Here is a 26,532-nt window from a genome sequence, read left to right on the forward strand (position 1 = left end):
TGAGCACTGTCAATGCCCACTGCTTATGGACGGTGACTGCACTTCTTGCCTGAAAACACTCAATCAGACCGAACAGATGGATGGAAATCTTTATTTTGTAAGACAGATTTATATTTACAGACTGATTGCCCTGCCTCTGTGATCAGTCTCAGCCGGGACACAAGATCAGCACATGAGATATTTTTGTTACTCCATCTGCCTTAATTAGTATGTTGGCAGAAGTGAGGAATTGTGCGTTCCCAATATTCTTGAATCCAGTGATGCAGAACTCCATTGACACACTACCACAGGCTTCAGCTAGAGTTGAATTTTCAGAAGGTAAAAATAATTTGTACATTAAATTAACAATTTTTCAGTAAGATCACAAATTTAAATACAATACAAACCAGGCATAGCAAAAATAGATGGAAAAAACATTCTTTGTAAAAACATCGTCTGTGTGTGTGTTGGTCTTTTTTGTACATATACTTACATATACAAGTTGCAAACCACATACATCGCCCAATTTGGCAATGTGGGATTTCGAGCCCCACCAGACAGCACTTTACCACAGTTTGAATATGCAGCCTTTTCCCCACATGACTGTTTTCTGCATTTATATAATCAGTCTCCTTTCCTCACTTAGATAAAAGCCTTCCCAGAGTTCCATGTTCTTTTTATCCAATACATGAACGTAATTTTAAAATTAGAGATTAGGCTGTAAGAGGCAGAGACCATGTCTAAAGGGGTACAGAGACTATTTTCCCTGTTCTGTTTTGGGCCTGTTCTTTTGGAGACCACATTTTCCAATAAAAATGAGGAAACAAGAGAGGTGCTTGCCACGGGTAAATCCTGAGCAAGTTTTACTTCATCTCTTTGGATTCTGGTTTCAAGTTTGCCAGTATAGCCCTTTTACATCTATCTATTTATTTTTGTCCTTTTTTACCTTGATGCAGAACACCATGAAACAGCACATTGTCTTCCCTTCTGTTCCTGACATACCACTGTTCTTGTTACAGCAACCAGATTTAGAAAAGTCACAGACTATAGCTATCACTGTGTGTCCCTGCCTGCTAATACAAACTAATGGAGGGCACTCAAACCTGGTATGAACAAAATGAAAAGGAATGCACACTGTGGTATCTGCATCAAATGTGCAGCACTCTTCACTGCAAGGAAGAATTCAACTCAATTTTTGTTTTCAGAAACCCCCAACAAATTACATCTGTAAATGGGAGTGAGGAAGATTAAGTGATCAACTTACAGCTTCTAGGCATTAGAACTTTTGAGTCCTGTCTTCAAACTGAACTGAATATACTGGACTAAGACCACAAGAAATGTTCAAACTTCTGTAAACGTGTGTGTCAACAGCTGCCTGTAGCACTTTCTGTTTCAGCTTCATCAGCTGTCTGCAGGGGGGTTGTTCAAAGTGGCAAGTGAGTCCACTTATGAGTTTTTGAGTCAGCAATGTCACGAAAACATCACACGCAGGTCGTTTTGTGAGAACAAGGGTATGCAAGACAGAAAACAAATTAGCTTAAAAGAAACAGAACCTTGAAAAAAATTAACAAATGAAACAAAAACCCTCTGGCACATCACCTTGGAGTCCACTGCAGAAAATCTCCCCTTAAAACCTCTAAAAAGATTTCCATAAATTGCCTCAGATCCTGCCTTTACTTTATAGAATTTATTATGCAACAGCAATAGCTTTGTTTTTAAAAGCTATTAAGTGATTAATATGATTTTCAGGCTTTCCAAGAATATTTTTAACTAGCTCATGTGTTTCCTGATAACAGATTTTTTTTACACTATGATGAAAACACAAAATACAGACTGTCGCGACGGAGGGAAGACACAGTCACTCAATATGAGTGATCAGCAGACTTCGTTTATTGTCCCTTACAGTCACCTTTTATGCCTTGTTATAATTAGCTCATACATATTACAAAAGTTAAGCTCATTATTGGTTAGTTGCCTAAATACCAAGTCCACCCCTAGTTTCTCTTCTGTAGTTATCTGTTCCCACCTGCAACATTCTTTTCCCACCGAAATCTTCCTGTTATTGTGTAACAAAAACAGCCAAAGACAGTGTATTTTGCTTTACTTCAGATAAGCTGAGAGCGATGTGCATTTTTGTCCAGCCAGCTGGACTATGTCTATGAGACCTTTTTCAGCTAGCCAGTTATCCACAACAGACATTGCTGCAGATTCCATGTGCGTATACCATGGTGCTCCTCAAAGCACGTTGAAAGAAACAAGAGCAGCCAATGCCACAAGGAAGTCTGGACATAGACATCTTTAAATATCAGATAAAACAGAAAGCCCGTTAGACCGTTAAGATTTGTCTTAAGCTGTCCTTTCTTTTTTGACAAATGCTCTCTGGTGATGTCACAGATAACGCAGCGTGACAACTCCAGGACAATTAGAAGACTGATTATTAAAAGCAGAAATAAATCATTCTGGAAATCAACAGTGATGAGAGAGCTATAGTTCATCATCAAATGCACGTAGCTAAACCATCATTAATGGAATTCTTTAGTGTGGTGCTGGCTCTTAGCTAGAAATGCAATGTCATTATTTAAATGTATTTTTGAGTCCTCTCTCATTCCTGTGGATGCCATCATCCATACAGTCATCAGGTACTTGGGAGAGTGGGGAGAAATCTACACCAAGTGAAAAACAGGGCAGAAGGGGGGAAAAAAAAAAGACAACAAAATGAGCAAAAATAAATTATAGGACTCAAAGATGATGATTTAAACTGGTTTGAAAAAGGAATCCCTGCAGAGTAGAAGATGTTGCCTGAGGAGTGCAATCTTCTGATGCATCAGTGAACCTTAGATTCAGGCCAGTCATACACATCTGGCATGAAGGACTCGTATTCGTAGGTCCAAACCTTTGATCGAATGTAACGGTTCTTGTCTGCAGGTTCAGGGTAATGGAAAGCCATGTTGTTTGCATACAAAAATTCCATAACCTGAAAAGTTAAATCACCATGCAGTTTGTGCCTTTTATTACCTTCACGTAACATCCCCACTTCCACTGCAATGTTTAGGACTCACAAACCGGATAAAGACAAACTCCGAAGTCCTTTTATAATTCCTGAATGCCTTACCAAGATCTAAAACTTGATTTCAGAAACCAAGGGAGCATCATTTTGGCCCATTGTTACTGCCAAACTGAAGCATCCAACAAACTCCATATTTTTATAAGCAGCTCTTATTAAAGGCACAAAGAACTAGGTATTTTGTGCCAAAGGGCCATACTGTGCAATTCAGCAGGTTAATGTACACATAAAACACTTTTAGTACAGTCCACTTTTATGCTTCATACTCACCTTGACAGCAATATAAATGGAAACTTCCCTGATATTAGACAGTGGAGGATAAAGTCTTCCTTGTGCAAGTTCTTCATCAGTCAGCTGTTCTGTCAATGCCTGAGTTAGAAAAACAAACAAGTTCTATTTACTGCATCCCGAGTGGGATCAATATCACACTAAAACACCTGAAAGAAACAAGTTGCATTGTTCTTACTACTAGAATGCTCCCAAAGCAGTAGGGCAAGGCAGCCAGAATCTCAAAATTCTCAAAAATCAACTCTTCAATCTGCGCCCATATCAGCATATTCTGCTTGTAAATATTTAACAAAATATGATCCTATTTTTTTGGAGGCTGAACTCCCCATAACTACGGAAGTTAGAAGAGCGCAATGTGCCTGCACGACTGCCCACATGTTTGGCCAGTTGATTCACTGGCCACTCCAATGTGATAGGTGCTCCTGCTGCAGAGTAGAAAGGCAGGAGAGGTTGGGAGCCTGGGGGCCATGTGCATCCCTGAGCACACTGCCAGCTGTGGAACCCAGAGTGGGGCAGGAGGCGGGGGCAGGCCTGCTGCCAGACCTACGGGGCTGGGAGGCAATTTAAGCATGGACAGATTTCCTATTTGGGTGTTTGGTTTTCTGAACAAAAAAAATTAAAAAGGCAATGGAAGCTGATGCTTTTCACAGTTTTGTTTGATAAAAATATTTTTTTTTCCCCCCTCCATTGGGGAGGGATACAACCAACAGAAATCAAACAGGAAACCACACAGTTTCAGCAAGATTTGAGAAATTGCCCAACATTTCATCCACCATCATGTCACCCACCACCATGTCAAAAGCCACAGCCTGCTCTGCTTCCTCACTTACCTTAGCAGCCTCTAGAAAAACCTTGTCACTAATATGCCGAACGCTGCTGAGGATCACAGCGAGAGCCACACCTACAATAAAATTATTGCCAATTAGGGCCACCATTCCAAAACACGCAGCTTGCTGCCAAGAAGCTGCAAGTCATCTAGAATGTTATTTTAAAAAATCTTCCCATAGCTTTCTATACACATTCACAAAACTATTATCATGTGTGCCAGTCATTTACCATAATAAGTGGCTTTCAGCAAGGGGCTGGAGCTTAGCAGCTCAGTGAGGAAAGGGAGAGAAAGGGGAAGGCAGAGAAGTATCCCTAGGGCTTCTTTTGGACCTCACTTGTGCAGGTGTAACTTTAAAAGAGGCATATATTAACACTTATTTTCTCCTCCACCTCCTGCCCCAAACAAGCAGAAGAACCCATAATGCAACAGCTTTCAAAGCCTTTAATAACTCCCTTTTGTATATCCAGCTGGGTAAGCTCACTGCATGCATGTCGCATATGTAGCTGCACATGCATGGCATCCATCCTTAACTAATTTTCTTTCATTCGTTCTTCTGATTGAGTTCTCAGCTTTACATGCTGGTAACACCTCTTCATGCTGCTTCGCTAGCTGTGCCTAGGGTAGGAAGAGAACCCAAGACGAGCTGCTAACAGCCTAGTCTGAAAAATTAAAAGAAGAAAATTTTATTTATTACCTGGAAAAATATAAGCATTGTTTCCTTGGCCTGGTTTGAAGGTTCTTCCATCTTTCAAAGTCACCAGCTCGAAGGGACTGCCACTGGCAAACAAGCAACGGCCCTGTTAAACAGAGGAATAATCACAGTCAGGCAGCTTCTAAAGAGCCAACAGTTTGGAGCAATACAGTCATTATGAAATACAGGGACACCACAGTCCTACAGCTGCCAGTCGGCTCTTGGACTGAGTCAGGAAGGTACTCAAGCACACAGCCAAATGCAAAAAGGCAAACGGCCCTGCTGAATGCAACTGGATTCAAGCACATACTTAAATCCCTTGCTGACTCAATCTCCACAATCCCAGAATGACTGCCACCAAATCCACCCTTTTCCAGGAGGGCCTGGAAGAGACATAAGCAAGTAAGCATCTACATGTTTCTGCAGCTGCAGAACGTGTAGCGTTCCTGCAGCAAACATCTGGAAAGCAGAAGAGGCAAGCATACACATTGAATTGTACAGCTTTCTAAGGAATGGAAGCCATCCATTTGTTTTATTATTCATTGTTCTTTAAGACAGCAATGACTTAGAGGAACTACTCACACACAAAATAAAGTATTTGTGTGTTAACTATTTTTATAACCACGTATCAGGAACCATTGCCACAAGCCAGGACACACCACCGTATGGACTATACAAAGACAGCTGAATGATGGCCACTTCCAAAAGGAGACTGCAACAGAAGTACAGTAACAAAAGATCACTTATTTACTGATGGGTGGGAGAGTGAAGGGAGGGACTGCTGTATCATGTTTTTATTGCTGAGAGGTCTCAGAGGGGCGAATAATGCAGTTTCTTTTGAAAAGAATTTTAATCAGCACAAAAAACTAAAACAAATCCAGAGTTTGGAGTGTGAAATATACCCTCCAAATAAACGATCCTTTCCTTAAGCTGTAAACCCCCCTAAGCAACAAATCTTGACATTCTTTTGAGTAAGTTTAATAACATTATTTACATGTAAAGCTCCCCGGACCACTACATTCGAGAACAAATTACCAAAGAAGCTAGGGACGTGGGAACTATGTTTGAATGTTAGGGCATACCCACAACAATAGTCTTTCTGCATAGGGAGCAAAATATACGGATGTATTTGAGGACTGGACCAAAAGACGATGAAAATTCAAACACAACAAAAGCCCACACAATACACGGTGGCAGAGGGCACCAAAACATCATCAGGCTTTTACAGGTGCCACCTAGTGGAAAAAGAATAAGGTATTAAAGCTTAGTGACGATACCTTCATTTCTTTACTGACTTCCTAGTTTAGTCTAAGATTTTACACCAGCCAGGATCAGGCTACTCCCAAGGCCAGGAGACACACAGGGCTGACAGCTCTTATCCCTAATTGCCTGACAAACTTTGTTAGTTAAACGACAAAGTGAAGTTGGGCAGGATTCTCTAGGTAATTACTGTACATTGAAGTGAAAAATATTACACATTTTCGGAGGGCAAACTATAGGTAAAATGAGTACATTTCAGAGAACTGAAGAGCATTAGGAAAACAAACATTAGGTATAGAGAAAAGTCTAACGAGCCAGAAACATTACAAAATTTATTAATAAGGACTGGAACAAAATTACATCCATTCGTTTACTGACCAGGAATATTGAATTGTTCAAATAACCCATGTCTAAATAATAACTTCTGGAAACTCCTGAATAAAAGGACATATCAATCCAATGCAGGAAAAAAACAAAGACCCTCTCCCCATCTGGCAGCAATTTTTTAAATAGCACCATGCTCACACAGGTACTTCAGTGAAGACATGTTATCAAACCTAAATCTAATCAGCACTGTCTTGCTTCTCCATCTGACAGCAACAACTACCCTGAGGTCCAACTCCTCGTGACTCAACACACTGCTATGAGGGAAAAAGTGAGCTTCTTCCCTTAAAACATCTGTTGCTCTGTTGATGTTAAATAAAAAGTGCACGCAAAAATGAGGCTGAGTCTCCCTCTAATGTGCTGCTGGCCTCCTTCAAACATCAGAGATGCCAGTAATTTTTTACATTTATTTATGCCAGCTAAAGGCTTCACTGTATAACCAACTCCTGTTTACTTTCTATCCAATATAATAGGAATTTAATTTTATATACTGGAACACTGCCCAACTCACTATTCTGGCTAACGCAAGATATCCAAGAGATATTAAACCATCGACATTTAGAAGCATTCTCATTTACTATTAAAAACTAAGGTCTAGATTTTGTCCTGAGGCTGTTATTCCTGCCTAGGGCTCAGCTCTGGAACTGCAGATCTCTTGTATCAAGAGTTGCCTCCGAGCTGATGGGCTCTATAACACAGAAGAGAATCCAGGAAGAGAAACTGGAGATGATGGAGCTCTACCCTTCCTAGGATGAAGCTAACACCACTGAGGCAGTAATGGAAAGTGGAAACTGAGCCACACTACCAGTGAAAAGAATGGGTTCATAGTTCTGCATTAAGAAACAAGGAAAGATCTCCACTCACTCACTTTCACACCAGTCACTTGATTTTGGACTGGTTTTTTTTTTTTAAAAAAAAAAAGAGCGAGAGAAAAAAAGTAGTATTTTCATGAGCCTCACCCCTGAAGTCTGCAGGAAAGGCATCAATAGCCAGTTCGAAGTGTTAAAAGCTAGTGCCCTACCTGCCTGATGCTCCCCTGCCACCATCTCTTTCCTCTCAGGCTCTCCTTAAAGATGATTAGTTTTATATAAAAAGCTGTGCAGAAGGATAAAAGACTTGCTTCACTGAAGGTAAAAACCAAGGTCTGGATGCACTGGTGATAGTGTTATTAAAACAAACACCCCAAAACCCTGACCTCTGACCCTCCCCAAGTAGCCCACAGTGTAATGGCTTTGAGGTAATGGTGCAGAACGAGGTGTGTTTATTCTTGTTTCACTCATTTCAGTGTTGTGTGGTGATGCCAGGTACGAGACACAGATGTTGTGAGAGGGCAACACAAGGACAGAGGGCCATCACCAACTCCTGTGTTGGAAGCACAAGTCTTTACCCGTGCCATAACAAGATTTAGGCTATCCTAAGCTTTGCAAGATATCGTTTAAAAATAAAGACTTCTTGTCGAATTGTCTCCATTTACATTTGCCAGATCACAAGAAAGATCTGTATTATTATGTCAGTAAGTCCAAGTAATAATAAAATAATTGGACTTGACTTCTTGCTTTCTCACAGTCAGTAAACAGTTCTGTCAGTAAGTGCCAGTGGGTCAACATTTCTAAACCTTACATACCTCTGTTAATGTATACGCTTCCTCTGCTGTGCATTCAGCTTTCACTGTAGGGTTACTTAGTGCAAATATTACAGGTCGCTCATTGATAGAGGCCATTGCTTTGATCACATCCTGAGAGAAGAGCCGCCCAGCTCCCGCAACTCCTGAAGCACATGGAAACACATAAAAATAGAGTCAATACTTGACTGCCTCAGGGCAGATGACAGTGACTGTAGATTAAGTTCATGTCACCCCTGAAGTCTCCCACTCAGAGCAAAGCATCACAGGCTTTTCTAACAGCAGGAGATAAAAACCAGGCACTGCTCTGCTGGTGGCTGGTTAAAATTCTCATTTTCACAGGAACATCTAATTAATGTGTTCCAAAAGCCTATTTTACATGGGTTTTTTTTTTTTTTAATTGATCTGGGTAAAGAACACTTTTCACTGCCCTGGATAAGCAAGTGGGAAGTCCAGGTTCTTCACTGATGATTCATCCTAGCGGGATGTTAACAATGCACATTCCCTTGATATTGGTATTCCTGACTGCACCCAAACACAGGGTACAAATACATCAAAATGATGTACATTTGTACACCTGCTACAAACTTCAAGGTAGCTACTCAGCCAAAAAACTGCCACCCCCCACCCCCCAAATACATCCTGTGCAAAGTAAATTGCAGAGTTGTACCAGGAAATACCTGTAATCCCATCTAATCTCTGCAAACAGCCACAGTTATGCATCAATACCTACGTATGTCAATGACCTAACAGGGATTGGTGGTCTGCAGGATGAAATGGTTCCTTCCAGCCATGCTCCTGGCAGATTCTGGCCACAGAAGCCGACTGGGGCAATTAATCCCAGAGTGGTCAGCACTGGAAGTGCCCTCTGGAGACCATCTAGCCCAACCCCCTGCTGAAGCAGGTTCTCCTAGAGCAGGTTGCACAGAGCCATCTCCAGGCGGGTTTTGAATGTCTCCAGAGGAGGAGACCCCACAGCCCCTCCGGGCAGCCCGTCCCAGGGCTCTGCCACCCTCAAGGTAAAGAAGCTCTTCCTCATGTTCAGGTGGAACTGCCAGTGTTGCAGTTTGTGCCCGCTGTCCCTTGCCCTGTCACTGCGCACCACTGAAAAGAGTCTGGCCCCGTCCTCCTGACACTTGCCCTTAAGATACTTGTATACACTGGTAAGATCAGGAAAAAAACCCTCAGGTTAGGCAACTCCTGGAAAGCAGAAACCATGGTGTTTGTGACTGCCCTCTCCCTTGCTGCTGGTGTAGAGAACACGTCTAGGAAAAAGGTTACTACTTTTATTCCTGATTCTTAGTGTCCTTCACTATAGTTTCAGTTCATCGTGGCCATGGAGCTCCTGAGAACATGCTCAGAGTTTTCCAAAAAAAGGTCCAGCACCAGCTGGACAAGGACTAGAGGAAGCAGTTAACAAGGAACAGAAGACGCAGAAGGAGCACTACAGCTGCAATGAAGGATGCACCGAGAGCTAACCTGCAGCTCAGTATATTTTCAAGCAGAAAACTGACCTCACATTTTTGTCTTATTTACCAGCAGAAACACAGATCACTGTCATCAGCCTCCTTGGAACCATGTTAGCAAATTAAATGCTACAAATAACTAAATGATGGGAACACAGAAACAAAAATAACCTTACTTACCAATGATAGCTGAAGGCCGAAGTACATTCACTGCCTCTACAAATGTCTTTGGTATCTGCTCTGGAGCCTGATGTGTAAATGGTTCTTGATTGGAATCTACCTTTTGTTCTCGGCCCTATAGATAAAAAGGTGATTCTTTTGGTCAGAAGAACACAGAAATCACTGGCCATCTGTACTGTGGTATTTCAAGGCACGGTGCGCCCCTACCTGAACCAGTAAGCCATATTTGTCAAACATCCATATTCTCCTATACGCTTCCTCAGCAGAAACACCACTTTCCATCATAGCCATAACAATGAGGTTGGCAATTCCCAGGGCAGCCTTGTGGATAAAAGGACTTTGATTTGTTACAAGTCACAAAAGAGGTCTGTCATCACAAACACCATCCTGTTCAAGATGCCCACAAAAATCATTTAGTAAGTCACCTCTGAAACACAAGCAATGTTTGCCTAGACAGGGGCAAACTCCTGGGATTCAACAGTGTCACATCTTCGAGGGAAACAGAGGGGCAGCTCTTCTGGGTACCGTGCCTGTACCAGTTCAGCAGCCACAAAAAACCAGCCCAACCAGACTGTAAGAACAAGTTAGTGCTGCAGCCCTCTTGTCAAGAAACCACAGCATAGTGTTTTGTGCCCAACTACTTTCTAAACCTCTCTCTGCTCCTGCTGCCTGTGATAAAGGCCTTTCAGAGAGAGGACAGAAAGTAGATGCTGGAAGTTCTCCCCTCCACGTCCCCTCTCTTGGCTTACTGCACACGCTTCTAAGTCTGGCAGGAGAAATAAGACAGAGGGAAGTGCAGAGCAGGGTTCAGTGCTCAGGCAACAACACAACACTGGCCAATTATTGTAATCAGGACCTTCCCCAGCTGGAGAAATTTTCGGCTAATTAAGTTATTTTGTCAGCACCATAGAAGCAATTTTGATGACATCCCAAGCAGCATGGTGCTGGTCCTGACACTGCTGCCCCAGTAACTAACAAGCATCTGCTGCAAACAGCCACTGATTTAACCCGCTAAGAAAAATACTGTGTACTTCTCTCCAATGCTATAAAAATTAACAAGATGTTCTCACTCTTTTTCTTACTAAATCAGAATTTTATGGTAAATTCCCCTTCAACTACACACAAGTCCCTGATGCTTTTTTCAAGTGTATGTAAGAAGTGGAAAACTTGAGTCCCTGCAAATGTTAAACACCTTTCAAATAATCATCTTCCAGTAGGTAGTCCCTTCTATTAACATATTTCAGCTGGCCTTATATAAAAAGTTTTGCAATGGAATTCAGAGAATGTGAATCTCCACAAGTCCTACAGAACCAGAAAACACACAGTTAAATCTCTTGCTGCTCTAGAGCCCTTAAGAGAACTCACCTCTCCTGCTCCAAGGAATAGTACTTTCTGCTCTGCAAATGGTTTACCAATGGCTTTCTGTGCTGCCAGCAGTCCTGCCAAGGCCACTGAAGCCGTCCCTGTAAAAGCAATACAAACCTAAGGTAAGCTGAACAGATTTACATGGCAGATAATGGTTTTAGGCAAAGTTTCTGCCTAGTAAGGAACATAATGATTAAGGAACATAAACAAAAGGTGTACCTTGAATATCGTCATTGAAGGTACAATATTTCTCTCTGTATTTTCTTAAAAAACGAAAAGCATTGTGGTTTCCAAAGTCTTCAAATTGGATAAGTGTGTTCTGGCCATACCTACAGAACATGGCAAATATTCCTATCACTAGACACATAAAAGAAATGCAATCCTTTTGAAACAAATCCTGCACGTCATCAATTAACTTTGGAAGAGGATGTCCTCAGGCCTTTCACCGCTTAGAACAGTTCCATCTCCCTTCTGTGCATGTTTAACAGATAACTACAAGCAGCATGTTCCAGGTCACAGAGAAAGTCACTACAGAGCCAGAAAAAGAGCCACATCTCTTGACTTCTAGTCCTACCCTTATTCCTTAAATGACTGTTTCAAGGACAGCGTGTTTGGGTTGGGGTTTTTTGCCAGCAGTTTTGGCCGTCCTCCTGTGCAGAACATTCAGTGTCATACCTGTCTGTAATGGCTTCCATAAATTCATCAATTAAGTCATCATACACCTGTGAGCGATCCCTTTTTTGGTATAGCCCCATATAAAATGGATCTTTTAAGAGTGTCTGAAAAAGAATAGATCAAACACAGCAGCAGGATGATTCACTTCCTCAATATACACTTTCCAGAGTTCACAGTAACATATTTCACACCAAAGATACTGCATTTATATAGCCACTGTAACTGCCTCCAGTCTATATCAATATTCAGTAATTTCAGCTGGGACTTGAGGATGGTGATGGCTGCTTTTAAAACGGAACAAATCAATACTGTGAACAATAAACTGCTTTAATAAATCTGATTCACATTTCCAGCTTCTAAAAGTCAGGTCAAACTGACTGTCTGTTTTACAGGGTTCCAGCATTCAAATTACTTCCAAATGTACCATTTCACTGACAAATCAACTGGCATTTTTCAGTCACTGATAGGTAACTGTATAGTGAATTCCAAATCATTTACCCTTACATAAAACATTTGGTTTTAACTTAAATCAAAAGTGCTCAAATAAAAATCTTCTCTTAAGTACTAAATACTCTTAAATAACTGCTTTCCATAGGGATAATTTATGGCAGGCAAAGCTCAGTCAAACTCACTGTATTATCTGTTCCAACGTCAATGCACACAGGCAAGCATTTATCTGGATGTATTCCTGCACAGGCTGTATACAAACACAGTTTTCCTACAGGAATTCCCATCCCATATACACCAAGGTCTCCAAGACCCAATATTCTTTCTCCATCAGTGACAACAACAGCCTGAAAACAAAAGCAGGTGAAATTATACATGACTACTGGAATCTATAAAGGTTAGAGCAATACCAGTTGTTGTTTTTCCAGGCAAAAATTCAGGTATGTTTGCACAGTCAAACAAAGAACAGATTGCAAGGAATGTTCTACTTGAAGCAATAATGCTTAATGTTAGAATCTGCTATGCTTCTTTTTCTTTGCTGAAATCCACTGCCCAAATCCTTGAAAGCTAAGGATCTAGGGAAGGATCCAAGCTGCTGTGTGGAACTCCAGCTTGTAACTTGGATTTATGATTTCCACTTACAAATCCAGACGTCAAAAAGTTTGTGTAAGTATCATTCACCTCATCTCTCCTTATGGTTCTTGACCCAACTGGGTCATCCAGGATTTAACAGCAAAATCTGGGCCTCCCAACTACCACTTCTGTGTCCTAAGCTGAGGACAAGATTGCCTCTGCTACGGCTGTGTAACACAGTAAGACCCAGAGGTGCATCCCTCAACACCTCCCCAAAAGGTGGAACAATGAAGTAAAATTAAAAAGTTTGGAAAGTCTGGTTCCAATCATTGCTGTTTACTCAAACCATAAACCTCATATTTAGGATAAAACGCTGCTCTTCAAGATATGCATTATCATCATTAGCTGTATTTTGCCATCACCGTCAAATACCCAAGGATACATTATTTAACATTTATATTTCCATCGAGTCCTAACAAGTCTTCAAGAAGTTCAACTGAGATTAAATAACTAGAAAAAAAGAATGGTAATACCTTAACGTCGTTCTCTGGCCAGTTGTTCACAATTGACCTTATATGGCCCCTGTCTGAGATAGAAATAAATAATCCTCTGGAAAAAAAAAAAAAAAAAAAAAGCAGAAATATTTTATAGGTGGCAACCGGAAAGTTCACCTTGCTTTGTAAAACTAAATATCGAACAGTACTATTTGCTTAAAATTGAAAGCATTGCAATCACTGCCATAAATCACTCAAAGGACACTTTCTAATAGAGAAGTCTATTTGGCTACTGTGACACTAAAATAAGAACTCAGGGAAAATACTTTCCATGATGCTACCTGGATTTTGCACTACTACAGATATTCACCTTCAATACCCTTGTGGGGCAGAACACCTCTGGTGTTAGCATCAGGCAGGATCTATGCTCCCCTGTAAGGACAGGAGAAGGGAATATGATCCTAGGCCTGGCTTTACCTTAGTGCCTATATATATAGTGTCTATTATACTATATAATATAAAATATTATATTGTATAATAGACATTATACAAGGTGAGGGGAAGGGAAGAGAAAGCCAGGGACTGAGCATACTGTCTTCTTCAAGACCAGGAGAACAGTGCTTCCCACTGCTGAGTGCTTCTCCATGGGAACATGGGAGGGGAGGCAAAGGAGCAGAAAGGAGCAGAGGTGAAGAGAAGTGTCTGTATTTCTTCTGCTTGAGCAAGCCCTCTGCTGTCAGGAGGCTCAGCAGAGGTGGTAACAGATAAATTACCAACACTTGGAAAGTGCTGGTGCTTGGAAAGAAAGGGGCACATCCTGAGTTCCAGTCCATGCTGCCATTTCTTCTACAGACAACTTCTAGAGGGCAACAGTTTTCAAACTGGTCTATAACACAGAGAGACATGGAAGCGGAAAGGAAGCATGTGAGAACTAAGAGTACATCTTTCACATCCCCTGCTCCATATCAGGAGCAAAACCGTTGAGTTTCTTACTGTCTTTATCACAGCAGCCACACTAGGCAGCCCTGTCCCCCTGGCAGCAATGGATTAGCCCTTCCTCCACCCAGCACTAAAGCCCTCAAGTGAGAGGGCTTTAGAGACACACGTTGAATTGCAGTGAGAGTATCATGGAAATGAGCCGAAATGACTGCCAGTCTGAAATGGTTTCCTCATCACAGCTAATAACCGGAATGGTTGTTCTGAAGTCACTGCTGAACCCAAACCACGATCCCAGTCAAGCGCATTTACTGTGTCAGAATAACTGAAAGCTGATTCCTTGTAGCACAGCTTTAATATGGGGACTATCTGTACCCAAAAGAGTCCTCTGAGCTACCACGAGTCAAGCCTCTCTTCCTTCTCTGTCTGCATCTCTCTTTGGGCACTGCTTGCTGGCCTCTGCTCCTGCACCCAAGGTGTCATGCTGTGCTGGTCTGCAGAGCCTTGTGAGAATCTCTCCAGCACCGCGACCCTCTGCCATCAGCAGGAACATGTTCATCACAGCTTCAATTCTGCCAGAACCACCGTTAGCCTGAGCCTCCTCCAGCAAATCTGCTGTATGGGCATGTGTGCACTTGTGTTTCTGTCTCTGTGCAGGCTGCATGCACAGGGGAATAGATTATAAACCTACCTGAAGTTACCCTTCTTGAACAGAGGGTGAGGCCAGATGACCTCCAAATATCCCTTTCGATCTACACTCTCCTCCAAATGCTCCATCCTGATAACATCTTCAGAATCACCGATGTGATTTTGAGAGTTGAGGAAAGCCACAGCGCTCCCCTCCAAATTAAAGAGCTGTATGGCATATAGGAAGAGTTGGAAATGGAGCTGAAGCCCTGCGCTTGTGGCATTTATGTGACACAGTACTACTTCTGTTTTCAAATATTCTGTTTTCCAATATAAACTAGGTCTTGAGATACTATATAATGAACTTTTACTGCCCTGAATTGGCACAAGTCTTCGGTAGCTGAATCCAAATGAAAATGAAGTAAAACATTTCCAAACCTCAGGCAAGTATAGAGAAAATTATAGTAAAAGTAGCAGCAATATGTATCTATTGTTCTTACTTTGGTCTCCTGAAGATGTGTCCATACTGGGAGCAAGCAAGGCCTACTGTTGGTGTGTATACAATTGGCATTAACCGCTCAATATCATCTTGCAATACCCTATAGAATAATTTTTCATTTCTCTCTTGGATTCCCATTATGTAGATATACCTGAAATTAAGCAAAAGAAAAAAAAACCCACTAGTTACTATTTCACATTTATGCTTCTTTAAAACAATGTGAAAAATGTCAAAGCAAAAACCCAAATTTCCTTCATATTATTTCTTCATGAAATCCCTGCTTCCACTCAAGTTGGGCTATAAGCGCTAAACAAAAGTTGGAGAAGAGAGAGCAGCAGTACTAAAAAGCCAAAATAAAAATACTGGATATGACATACCATGCATGCTAACAAGTTAATGCACCAGCATGCACTGTGGTAAAAGATAACCCATGGATTTATTACAGGATGCAGCTGGGAGTCTCATTACTGTTGAAAAAAAATTCAGTGAAAGAATTTTTCATCCAAAAAAAAGTGAGGTCCTTACAGGAAGGTCTTGTTAATCCTAACATTAACACAGTTGTAAAACAAATTAACTCCTAACAAAAGGTCCATTTTGAAGGACTTACCTAGGTATGTAAATTAAACCTGCATTTTTGCAAATTTACCACTGTGTATCAGTTGTAACGCAGTCTTGCTAACCCAACAACATAATGATAACGAATTAGTGATCTGTCTTAGGCTACAGCAACCAGGCACTTTGCCAATACACATGACATGACTGTTTCAGAGCAGCAAGTGACACGATGTTGATTTAAAAGTCATCTTTTGGTTTTCATGAGAACAAAAGAGTTTTGATGTGGTCCAGTAAGCCTCAAACCATTCCAGCGCCCCCTCACCTTTAGGAGACTGCACATTTTTACTGGCAGATATACATAGGCTTATAAGAAAACAGGAACAGGACACTAAAAACATGCCATTCTAAAAAAACCCAAACAATCAAAATCCTTCACATTTTTTTTTACCAAACCAGTGAGTTAAAAAAAATTAATATAAAAAAATTACATTGTAAGACTCAAAATTCTAATTCTGTAATTCCTTTCTAGCAGTAACCACTGCATAAAGTTTTTGATACCTAATTATTAAACCCTCAATTTACCGTCTCACTTTTTTTTTTTTTAGCATGCACTATCTGCCCCCTCCTCCCCCCCTTGCAGTTCTGTGCTGTAACAACCTGCCACCCAAATCCTACATATTACAGAAATACATATTACAGCAAGGTTTGCCACTTTGTGCACATTCTTTATTCTTATTTTATGACTGCAGAACGTAAGAAAAAAAAGCTCCCCAACCTCATTTAGCCACATGATGAATGCATGATTGAGGAAAGCAGTTTTCTCTGCAAAAATGAAAATAACCTCCAACAACTGAAAAACCCAGTGGAGGCACAGAAACCTTGTTTGGTTATCCCCATCCAATATTTTACAGCAATTTCCATTTACTTGCATGACAAAACAAAGCCAGAAGGGTGCTTACTTTTCCAAGGGGTCAGTCATTTTTGCCAAATTCTTATGGAAGCGTAAGGCTTGAATGTCTTGTGTCTCTATTTTAGGAGGTAGAAGTCCTTGCAATCCAAGCAGTTGTCGTTCATGTAATGTAAAGGCCATACCCTGAAAACAAGAGAGGTGAGAAAGACTTTTCAGCTTTTCCTCTAGCATTTCTGTTTAGAATGTATTTCTATTTGCCATTTCTGACTATCAGCTGCATTCTTTTCTCATTGCAGGTGACGCAGCTGCCAGGGTTTGGATGTTTGCCTCTGCTGAGGTCCTCTCTAACCTTTGTGGGTATCCCTTCTGACCACCGCTTTTCCACATCTCTGAGACCTCATGCCCTATGCCAGATTTCATTTTGCTCTGTGAAATTTGCAAACAACTAGGAGAACCCATTGCAGAAAGGCTAAGGTTTAAAAGTAAAATACCAGCTGCTTCTTGATTTGTTTCATAGGAACATAAGGTAGACAAAGATCATGTGGGTCACCCAGTCTGGTCCCTACAATCACAGGCAGTAACCTTTAGTCCACAGAGGTTTACCTGAATTGTTCTGTTTGCTGCTGTTTTCTATGTACTTTCAGTAACTTTCAGATCTGTCTGGATTACTGAATTGCCCTAATGCTTCTATTGAGATGACAATTCAACCCAAATCCTTCATTTTTACCTGGGGATAAAACTAACCTATCTGTCTTCAGTTGTAGTTTCATCCTACCAAAAAGCATCATTTGTAACAAGTTAAGTTTCAGAAGAGTTAAAGTGCAAAAATATCCCACCATTTCCATTCTTTTCTGTTTCGAAGTGGATGAAGAGTTTGTTATTTAAATACTAATTTGAGTTATTTAACAATAACACTCAATAAAATTGGCTTTTCACTTGATACACAAAACAGCCTGCTGCGAGCTACCTGCTAACAACAGAGACTTGACAGGCCTCTTCATGGGGCAGTTAACTCCTAGGTGTAACTTTGTAAAACATTAACTGATCCGAGTCCAGATTCACCGCCGACCTGTCTCAAAGTGCTGACCCCATTTCTGACAACAATTGACCTCACTTTAAGTTTGCCACTTCCAAAAGAGCAATGATAAATTTCCTCATTTCAGTTCATCCAACTGGGTCAGTTCAGTGAATGATTAAATCAATATTTGTAAACGCAGGAGCCGAAAACCCAGGAAAGCCTTTGCTGTGCCAAGGCTGTGCATCAATCCGTAAGCAAAAGCAGAATCTGAAAGGGAAACGTCTTCTAGTTGCAATGGTTTGAAAGAGATAAAAACAAGAAACAGCTCTGCTCACAGACAAACACTTCCTTTGTTCACTAAAGCAGCTAGACTAAAAAACAAGTGCGCGTTTTCTCAAATTTCCCCACACTGGCAGCAGATTCTTACTGCCAAGCTAAAAAAAAAAAAAAGTTTAAAAAGCTTTGCAAGATTTATTTTATACCTTGTAATTACAATCATAAAAAATCATACAAAAATCCTCCTGCAATCAGATAGATCACAAGAAAAAAAGTAGTATTTTCCCACTTTAGAACAAGACATAAATACATATATATATTTTCACCTCTACTTGAATAGACTTTCACAGGTATTCATGGAAAACATGCCTATTTACAAAAGATCTCTCATTTAGAGATTATACAGTGTAATTCAGCACACTTGAATGGTTTATAACCAATACAACTACTCCCTAGGAAAAAACATAATATTTTTACATAGTTTTTCTCCTTGCTTATTTAAATCACATTTAATATCAATTATTTTGGCTACACTGATTTAAGCAGCCACCTGCTTTTCTGTACTAATTCTATACTATGTTTTAAAATAATGAAATACTTTGAAAAAAGTTAGGAAGAAAAACAGAACAAAACCAAAAAGACTTCAGTATATCACAAAAAACACTTGCAAATACTTTATTGGGAAAAAAAGTATTTAACCCTAAACTAGATCAATCTTTTTATTTCTGACAACCTTCCATGTAATAGATTTGACATTACTGAACTCAATTTATCCTTTTTCTACAAGTCTTTTTTCTACCGAGTCATCCGCAAACCATTGTTTTCTTTCCTCATGTAATTCTTATTCTCAAGTAGCCTTCCAATATTGCCTGTAAATAAATTTCAGATGACAGCTTATTCCTGAACTCTTTACCCTTGCTGCTGGTCTTTTGCTGGGTGTAACAGTCACTTTACCCATGTGGTAATTCTGAAAACTCACTTGAATAATCCAAAAATTCCACTGAGAACACAACCATGCAAGGAACAACAGCATGAGAAAAAAATAAAAACACCACAAGGAATACACACTGAATGCCATAATTTTTTCCCTATGTTGCAAAGGATCTGCTTTAGTTTCACTTCTGCGCACTTCACAGGAATATTGAAAGATTCTCTGGGAATGTAAATGCATCTTCCAAAGTTGCCTGGAAGTGAACCATGCAAACACATCTCTCAGCAGTCTTCCCCTTTTCCTTAACTACTACCTAATTTGTTACCATCAGCAGCTTGTATCTTTTTAAAACAACTGTTTCTCAACACAATTTGCTGTGCAAGGGACTTAGGATACAAAGCTGAGTACAGCTGGTAAACATCTGTAATATTTTGACTGTTACTTTAGGCACTACAAAAACATTAATACCAAAATATTTACAATATTAAGGAGGAATAAAAAAAGCTTTGTCTCTTTCCAGAGGATATATAAACCTTGGTCAGTAAAGCCATTAATGTCACTAGTTTAAGGTGTATCAAAGGTCAGAATCCCTTCAGTGGTAGCACACTGGCTACATCGACATTTTACTCTAAACTAGCTGAAATACCTCACTAGCAAAACCTATGTCCTCCCCAACAGAAACTCTCAATTCCCTTAAAAATAAAGTCTACCTAATTTCTAATTTCCACTATTAGCATGACGCTGCGCCATGGCTTTTCCTTAATTTCCCTGTACAGTGAAACCAGTGACCTTGAACCATCTGGGTCCTGAATAACATCAAAGAAGCCCCGAGGTTAGTACCAAGCCAAACAGCTATAATCTTTATTCAGTTTATTCACATTTTTTCCAGTCTATAGGCAACCTGGACTTTCAGGGTATCTGGAACTGCAGTAACATTAAACACTGAATTTTTTTTAGTAGTACTGAAGTACTTCCAGCTGTTTATTCCATGAAAATTAGATCTTACCACATTAAAAGACGCTTTAATTTCTGTCCAGGCCTACCTCAGCAATCTGAATGTCATCAGCTTCCATACAGAAATCTAATCCTCATTCCAACTAGAACACAAGTTTAGTCCAGAGCAGCACTATAAAAAAACCCAGAGACCTTCCAACACTTGCTGTACTCCCTCCCATTCATTATCTTTGTCCACGACCATCAGCAACCCCATGTTCTGGATTTGGGATTGCAGCTTGCTTCCCATACAGCACCTGGCAGGATAGAGATGTTCCTTAAACCAGCGTGCCTAGGAGCTGCAGTATTACAGATTTCCTGGCCTCTTCTCTCATTCTATAAACCCCAGTACAGTCTGACAGAACCAGAGGTCAGGTTCCAGTGAATTAGGAGGCACTCAGCACTTTGCACTGGGACTGATGTCCTCAAAGGCGCTTAAGATCCCAGGACCTTCTTAAGGGCCAATTTCCCTCTGGTTTCTCCTGGGATTAAATGCTTAAATACTGTAATGATTCAGGTTTAAGTCACAGGTTTTGGTTTCCTTTGACCCACAGTGCTAGGTGTCCTTTCTGAGCCTTACGCGCTGACTTTCACTTAGATTAGTTTCCTTAATCCTCTTTACAGCTCAGAAAAAAACAGGTGTCCTTTCTAAAATAGTCCAGATAAAGCAGGAAGCGAATCTAGGAGAAACCCCAGCATACTTCAAAGACCACAAAGGGATTAATTAACACACATGGACAAACTTCTTGCAACAAAACCAACATACCACTGGGGGGAAGAAAAGAAAAAAGGCAAGTAAAATGAAGTGTTGTCTGCTTTGTACTTAAGATAAGCTCACATTGCATCACCACATACTGTGCCTTTAATCCACATACTATCTGGCACTGGGACCTCACTTTCGCCCTAACAACTGGGCTCTACTACATCAAGTCAGTGGTGCTATAAATACCAGCATACAAAAATTCTAGTTGCCTACTTTGCATGAAGGTGAATAGGAGACCTGAAGCCTGCAAGCATTGATTTTTATAACACCGCTAAGTAATACTGAGAGGTTTCTGAGCAGAGAAGTACTAGAAGAACTTTTTCCCCACCTGCAAATTCTTGCAAGCATATGTATAGAAGGGGATATTTTCAACTGGTATCATAAAAGCTCTCAAGCATTCTGAAAACCTGTATGGTTTATAACAAAAACCCCATTCAAACCGATAAAGATGTAAATGCAGAATATATCCAAATATGCCATTGTTTGGAAAATTAGTTGGCCTACTCCACAGGGAAGAGTTAATCAAAGGGTTTTCATGTATTTTCTAATCATTATTATAACATATTCAGCAGTATAGAGTAGCCTTTGAAGTAGCATCATGGACATTTTTGAAATAAAGTAGATTTTATGTTGGATTGTGGCTGCTTCCCTTAACGCTGCTTCCTTTTGCCAAATCATAAAGTTCACTGTTGTGTAACATGTCTCCACTGCAAATTAATAAAGTCCACTCATACGAACCAAAGGTGTATTTGCTATCTCAACCAGAGATTCAAAGTTTCTCTGTTTATGAGAACAGTGTAGAATATGGGAATCTTCTTTGATTTCTTTCCTCCTCCACTTTTTTAAAACTCAATTTTGTATCTTTATTCTTCCAGAAACAGCATAGTTTATATACTAGAGGGTGTGGCTGACACAGCACAGCAATCTAACCCTCCTGAACTGTGAAATGACCCAAACCTTCCCAGGTTATTCAGCCTTTAAAGACCTGAGTCTTTCTGCAGGCAAAGATGCCACCAGTCCTTGCACCGCCTCTGCATGTGTGGAACCAGATGTAAATCACTTTGGCTGCTGAACCACACTATAGCTCACCCGCAGCAGCTCTCATTTACTAATGATGGGGCTTCAATTTAAAGCATTCCCTTGTAGCAAATGGGAAAGAGTCGGAAACAGAAAGCCTTTACACACCAGCAAGAAAGCCCTCCAGCCTCTCCAGGGTTTGTTTTCAAGCACCAATGGTTACAGTAAAGCTGTATATTGCAGATCATGAGCACGATGACTGAAATGGTTCACCTACACCATATAGCATCCCTGAATACCTTAGTCTGACATTTCATCAGACTGCTTTTTTTCTAACTGAGCAGATAATGTTGCTTTTGTTCTCCTTTAATGGTATTCAACTTAGAATAAAAAAAAAAAAAAAGAAAAAGAAAAAAAAACCCAAGAGAGCTTCCTTCCTTCTTCCACCCACCATCCCAGCGGCTCACAAGTCCTAAGCAGAATAGCTGATCTAAGTTAAATGAGGTGCAATACTACCTTCCACCTTTGGCACCTTTTCAGAGAGACCAGATAAAAGCTGGTTAGAGATTAAACAGTTCCATCTTTCCACATTTAATTCCCTTTAAAAGCATGCAGATCTCAAGGAAGCTGAGAAAAGCTGCAGAAGCGGCAGACGCATGACCAAGCCACCTCCACTCAACAATCTCTCCATCTCCAAACCAGCTGGGCAGAACACAAACTTGTGGCAGGCCTTCTGGCCTGGGGGTGTGTGTACACCCAAGGAAACTAGCGGTTTCTATCAGGTTTCTGCCTTCTAAGATCTTTCTTTGCAACTGATTAGAAACTGCTGGTAGTAGTATTTCAAGCACTGCATTTCCTAGTGACATGCCACATCCTCTTTTATCCTGGTTTCCCCAGGAAGGCAGACAGGCATTGCATATTGTACGCCCTGGCTGCTCAACCCAACTGACACCATTTAAAAAGTATTAAAATAAATCAAATGTGTCAAAAACCAGCATGGTGACAAAGGGCTATGGAAGGGGAAATGAACATCTGCTTTTAAATCTTCCAAGTTCATACAACCCTTCTTCACATTCTCTTGTCCCATCCTATTTATTTTGTCCAACTAGCTGTACCTTTGGGGGGGGGTGTGTGGGGTGTGTTAGTTTTTTATTCTGTATTGGAAACACACTGTTCAGGTATTTGCCAAAAGTCAGGGCGGTCATGTACACCTTTGTTTAGAGAATCAGTTTTCTCAACTAAGCTAATCTATCAAGAGTAAGGCTGAAATAAATTGGGCTGGAAAAGCTGGGAATGAACACAGATGAAACTGTGATGAATGCTCTAGCTAAATACAACATTTGAGAAGATGACCACCCATATGGAAAATGAGACACAAGGACAGTTCCTCAGGAAACAGTCTGGGATTAAACTGCCACTTGCAGCACCATCACTGAATTATTATTAAAAATGTATCATGTATTCCTATGCACATGTGCCCAAGCATATACATAAATACAAATATTTGTGTGTGTGTTTAATACAATGTCTTGAAGGTATTTGCTGAAGCTAAAAATTTGAGAGGCATTGTCAGGGCAGGAGAAGGATATTAAGGAATGAAACAACCAAACAATATTGAGGAACAGAGTAATAGAAAAAGGGCTAATGGAATGTACTGCACAAAATACAGTCACACACTCAGGGAGTAACAAGAACTAATGCCACAACATAGAAACATCAGCAACTAAAATACAGGAAGCATCACAAATTAGTCAGAGTCACAAATTTGCTGCAAGCACACAGAAAGCAAGCATATGAATAATGTTACAGGTCATGTATTTCCAGTGAAGATAAACATTCTGATGCACTCTACATGGCAGAACGGACATCACCAGCATCAGGGATCATCTACTCACGCATCACCTGTTCTGTGTTGGAAAAAGAAATCCTGGCCCTTGAGCGAGAATCCAAAGCACTACCACAATATACATAACATCTTAACTGTCAGTACTAAACAAATGAGATTGTCCTAACTGTTCTAAGTGCCCAAGAAGCTTAAAATGCTGACTTGGCACAGCAGGGATCTCCAGCAGAATTAAAGGTCCTGAAGTCAATTAACTGTAATTTGAATCCCTGTCAAGAGAGCAGAAATCAAACATCATGGAAGACTGGAAACATACACAGATGCCAGCAATGCAGTTACAGTAGGTTCTGCAATTGTTTGGCTGCAACAGCAAGGGCATTACTGAGATACTTCATGACCTTTTCTGAGCCACTCTAACAATAAACGTTTGAAAGCTGGCCTTCAAACTTAAAACCCCAAACCTGCTGATATAGGTATAGTATGCACCTGCAAAAGGTAAGGATGGGAAAGAAAAAAAAATAAATGGTACAAGAAAAACCTGCTCCAATGACAAAGAACAAAGAGCAGATTAATCTGCACAAGAGGGAAGGGGTGGTTTTCTGCTAGCGAAGCTGCCACCTTGCAGCTCTTATTTTAGGGCCCACATATATTAAAGGAGACCAAACGTTCTGTAGAGTTGATGGGGACTATAAAAAATAAACATAAGCAACTAAAACACAAGTCATAAAATGACAATCTCAATAAGCTGCCAGCAAGAGATAAAGCCCTTTATCTATGCCTGTATGAATATGAGGTATATATGCATGAGGCACTGTGGGCAAGAAAAGCACAAAGGGTAAAGTACTCTGCATATTTAGTCATTTATTTCTCTGCTGAATTTCCAAAATACATTTCTATACAGATACTGCATCCAATATCAAGCAGTTACCACTTCACTAGCTTACAGATCCATTCCAACAGGTGTCACCCTTAACAGCAGACTGATGCAGAGCCAAACAAACATGGGAAGTTTTTTTCCTCTCACAAGTATAATTTCTTGGTGACATTCAGAAGTTTAAAAAAATCAGCTGCTATTAATACACAGCTCGCTGCTCTTCCCTTCTCCTCAAAAATAAAAAAGGCATTAAAAATACTGCATTGTGCTCAGTCCACTAGAGAATTCCAGGCTTAAGAGAAGAATTAGAAAGATATTACCACTAGAAAAACAGTAAGAAATGACCTATTGTTTTTGTTTCTGAATACTGTTGGATAATCAGCACTTGGCAAAGCTTAGAGGGCTTGAAATAATTTCCACTGGCATGTCAAAGCGTTTCTAGCTCAGAAAAGTCTCAAGATAATCTGATCTTGACAAATCACACCAATCTACCTGACACAGCAATCTCAATTTTACTTTTGCAGTCAGCCAGTCTCTAACACAGTCCTCTCTCTGTACAGGCAACCTGCATTCACGCAGTATCAAGGCAGCTCACACTATACTATCCCACACAAGAAACATGGCTGCAGGTCTGTATTTTGTTTTCTTCCTTTCTTTTCACAACACTTAGGAGTCATGCTTGCCAAAAGACCCACTGCAGCAATTCTCCACGTAGTTACAGGCAAAACACAGGGAGATGCAGCATGCAGTTCCCAGCTTAATATCCTCCCCAGCTATTTTGAGCCCACTGGTCAACTTCTAATTTTGATAAAAAGAGAGGGACAGGGAGAAGAGAGGGGAGAAGGTTTTGCTGTGCAGAACAAAGAGCCAGCCTAGCCGCCTTCTGAAAGGCTCAGGGTTATGTGCCTGGCTTGCCACCTGGCCAATTTAACACAGAACACTTTGTGTTCTTTGTGTCTATGCGTGGGGCACATGGGAAGGAGCTAAGAATACAGGGGGAGAGAAGGAGTCAGGGCCATGGGCAGAAAAGGAAGGGAAGTAAATTTACAGCGAAGAGGAAATGTAAGGCATTATAGGAAGGGAAAAAAATAAAATCAAGAGAATGGGGAAAAGGAGAAAAGCTAAACATTAAAAACACAGGATAAAACTATGGAAGTCCACCTTCCATTGCTACACTGGCTCAGGAAACACCCTGTCTGAGATTTGTCACCTTTCTTGGCCGCCTTACACATCTTGGCCCAGCTACCAACAAGTCCTCATCTCATTTCTTTCTAGTTTTGGTTTACACATTAATTGTTTCAAGATTCCTGAAGGCTACTACTGCTCTGGGAAAAAAAGATATTGGGGATGGGGTTGTGGAAATGGGAAAAATTTTGTGAAGGAGTAGGGGGAAGCTGCTTTTTTACAAGTTCCTCCCAATGCATGGAATTAACATAACATTTCTACCTCCCAGCTAGTGCCATTCAAGGCTTATTTTTAGATGCTCTTTGTCCAACTGCTCTGCACAGGAATGTTTCTTACTGATACGGCTTGGCCTCAATTCTGTCTTGCAGGAAGAAGCCAGGACTAGGACAAAGAGGCAAAGACTTTCCATAACTAGCAAGACCGAATTCAGAATTAACTTTTGCAAACTCTAAGACTATCTGCTAAAGCTTTACTTCAATTCAATCAGCCCCAAAATTAAGCCAATAATCAGCAAGAACCAGTGACTCTTCATCTGGCACAAGGAAGCAGCGGTATTTATTGTGTAAACCACAGCAAGCCAGGGGACGCGCAGGCTGACAGAAGCAGAAGCTGTTACTGGAAGGCCTTGTACCGTAAGTGTCCAGGTAGTAAACTTGAAATGATCACTGACTCCTCCATCTTCTGTACCCTTTTTTTGGCTGTGGCCCAGTACATCTCCTGGAGGTGGTTTAACCCTAGAACAAGGTTCACTGGACAATTACCAGATGAAGATAAGATATTTGACAATCA

The 26,532-nt window shown here is 40.6% G+C and overlaps 1 protein-coding gene across 3 annotated transcripts in view; it reads right to left on the bottom strand.

The window, feature by feature from the left end:
• ME2 (malic enzyme 2) overlaps positions 1 to 26,532 on the bottom strand; it is a 37,147-nt gene that overhangs the window by 2,840 nt on the left and 7,775 nt on the right. Inside the window, exons 3-16 of one of the 3 annotated variants that reach the window (XM_080371613.1) lie at positions 16,893 to 17,026; positions 15,380 to 15,529; positions 13,356 to 13,431; positions 12,435 to 12,596; positions 11,803 to 11,906; positions 11,347 to 11,456; positions 11,128 to 11,225; positions 9,970 to 10,083; positions 9,763 to 9,877; positions 8,120 to 8,262; positions 4,855 to 4,957; positions 4,162 to 4,232; positions 3,314 to 3,412; positions 76 to 297 (exon numbers count right to left, since the gene is read on the bottom strand). In XM_080371613.1, the coding sequence (XP_080227739.1) occupies positions 205 to 297; positions 3,314 to 3,412; positions 4,162 to 4,232; positions 4,855 to 4,957; positions 8,120 to 8,262; positions 9,763 to 9,877; positions 9,970 to 10,083; positions 11,128 to 11,225; positions 11,347 to 11,456; positions 11,803 to 11,906; positions 12,435 to 12,596; positions 13,356 to 13,431; positions 15,380 to 15,529; positions 16,893 to 17,026 (1,572 nt within the window). In that variant the 3' untranslated portion in view covers positions 76 to 204. Of the gene's footprint in view, positions 1 to 75; positions 2,954 to 3,313; positions 3,413 to 4,161; positions 4,233 to 4,854; positions 4,958 to 8,119; positions 8,263 to 9,762; positions 9,878 to 9,969; positions 10,084 to 11,127; positions 11,226 to 11,346; positions 11,457 to 11,802; positions 11,907 to 12,434; positions 12,597 to 13,355; positions 13,432 to 15,379; positions 15,530 to 16,892; positions 17,027 to 26,532 lie in introns of those variants that run through there. The other 2 variants (XM_080371612.1, XM_080371614.1) reach the window with 2 other exon arrangements.

This window comes from Falco punctatus (genome assembly GCF_963210335.1).
Source record: "Falco punctatus genome assembly, chromosome: Z".
Taxonomy (NCBI): Eukaryota; Metazoa; Chordata; class Aves; order Falconiformes; family Falconidae; genus Falco; species Falco punctatus.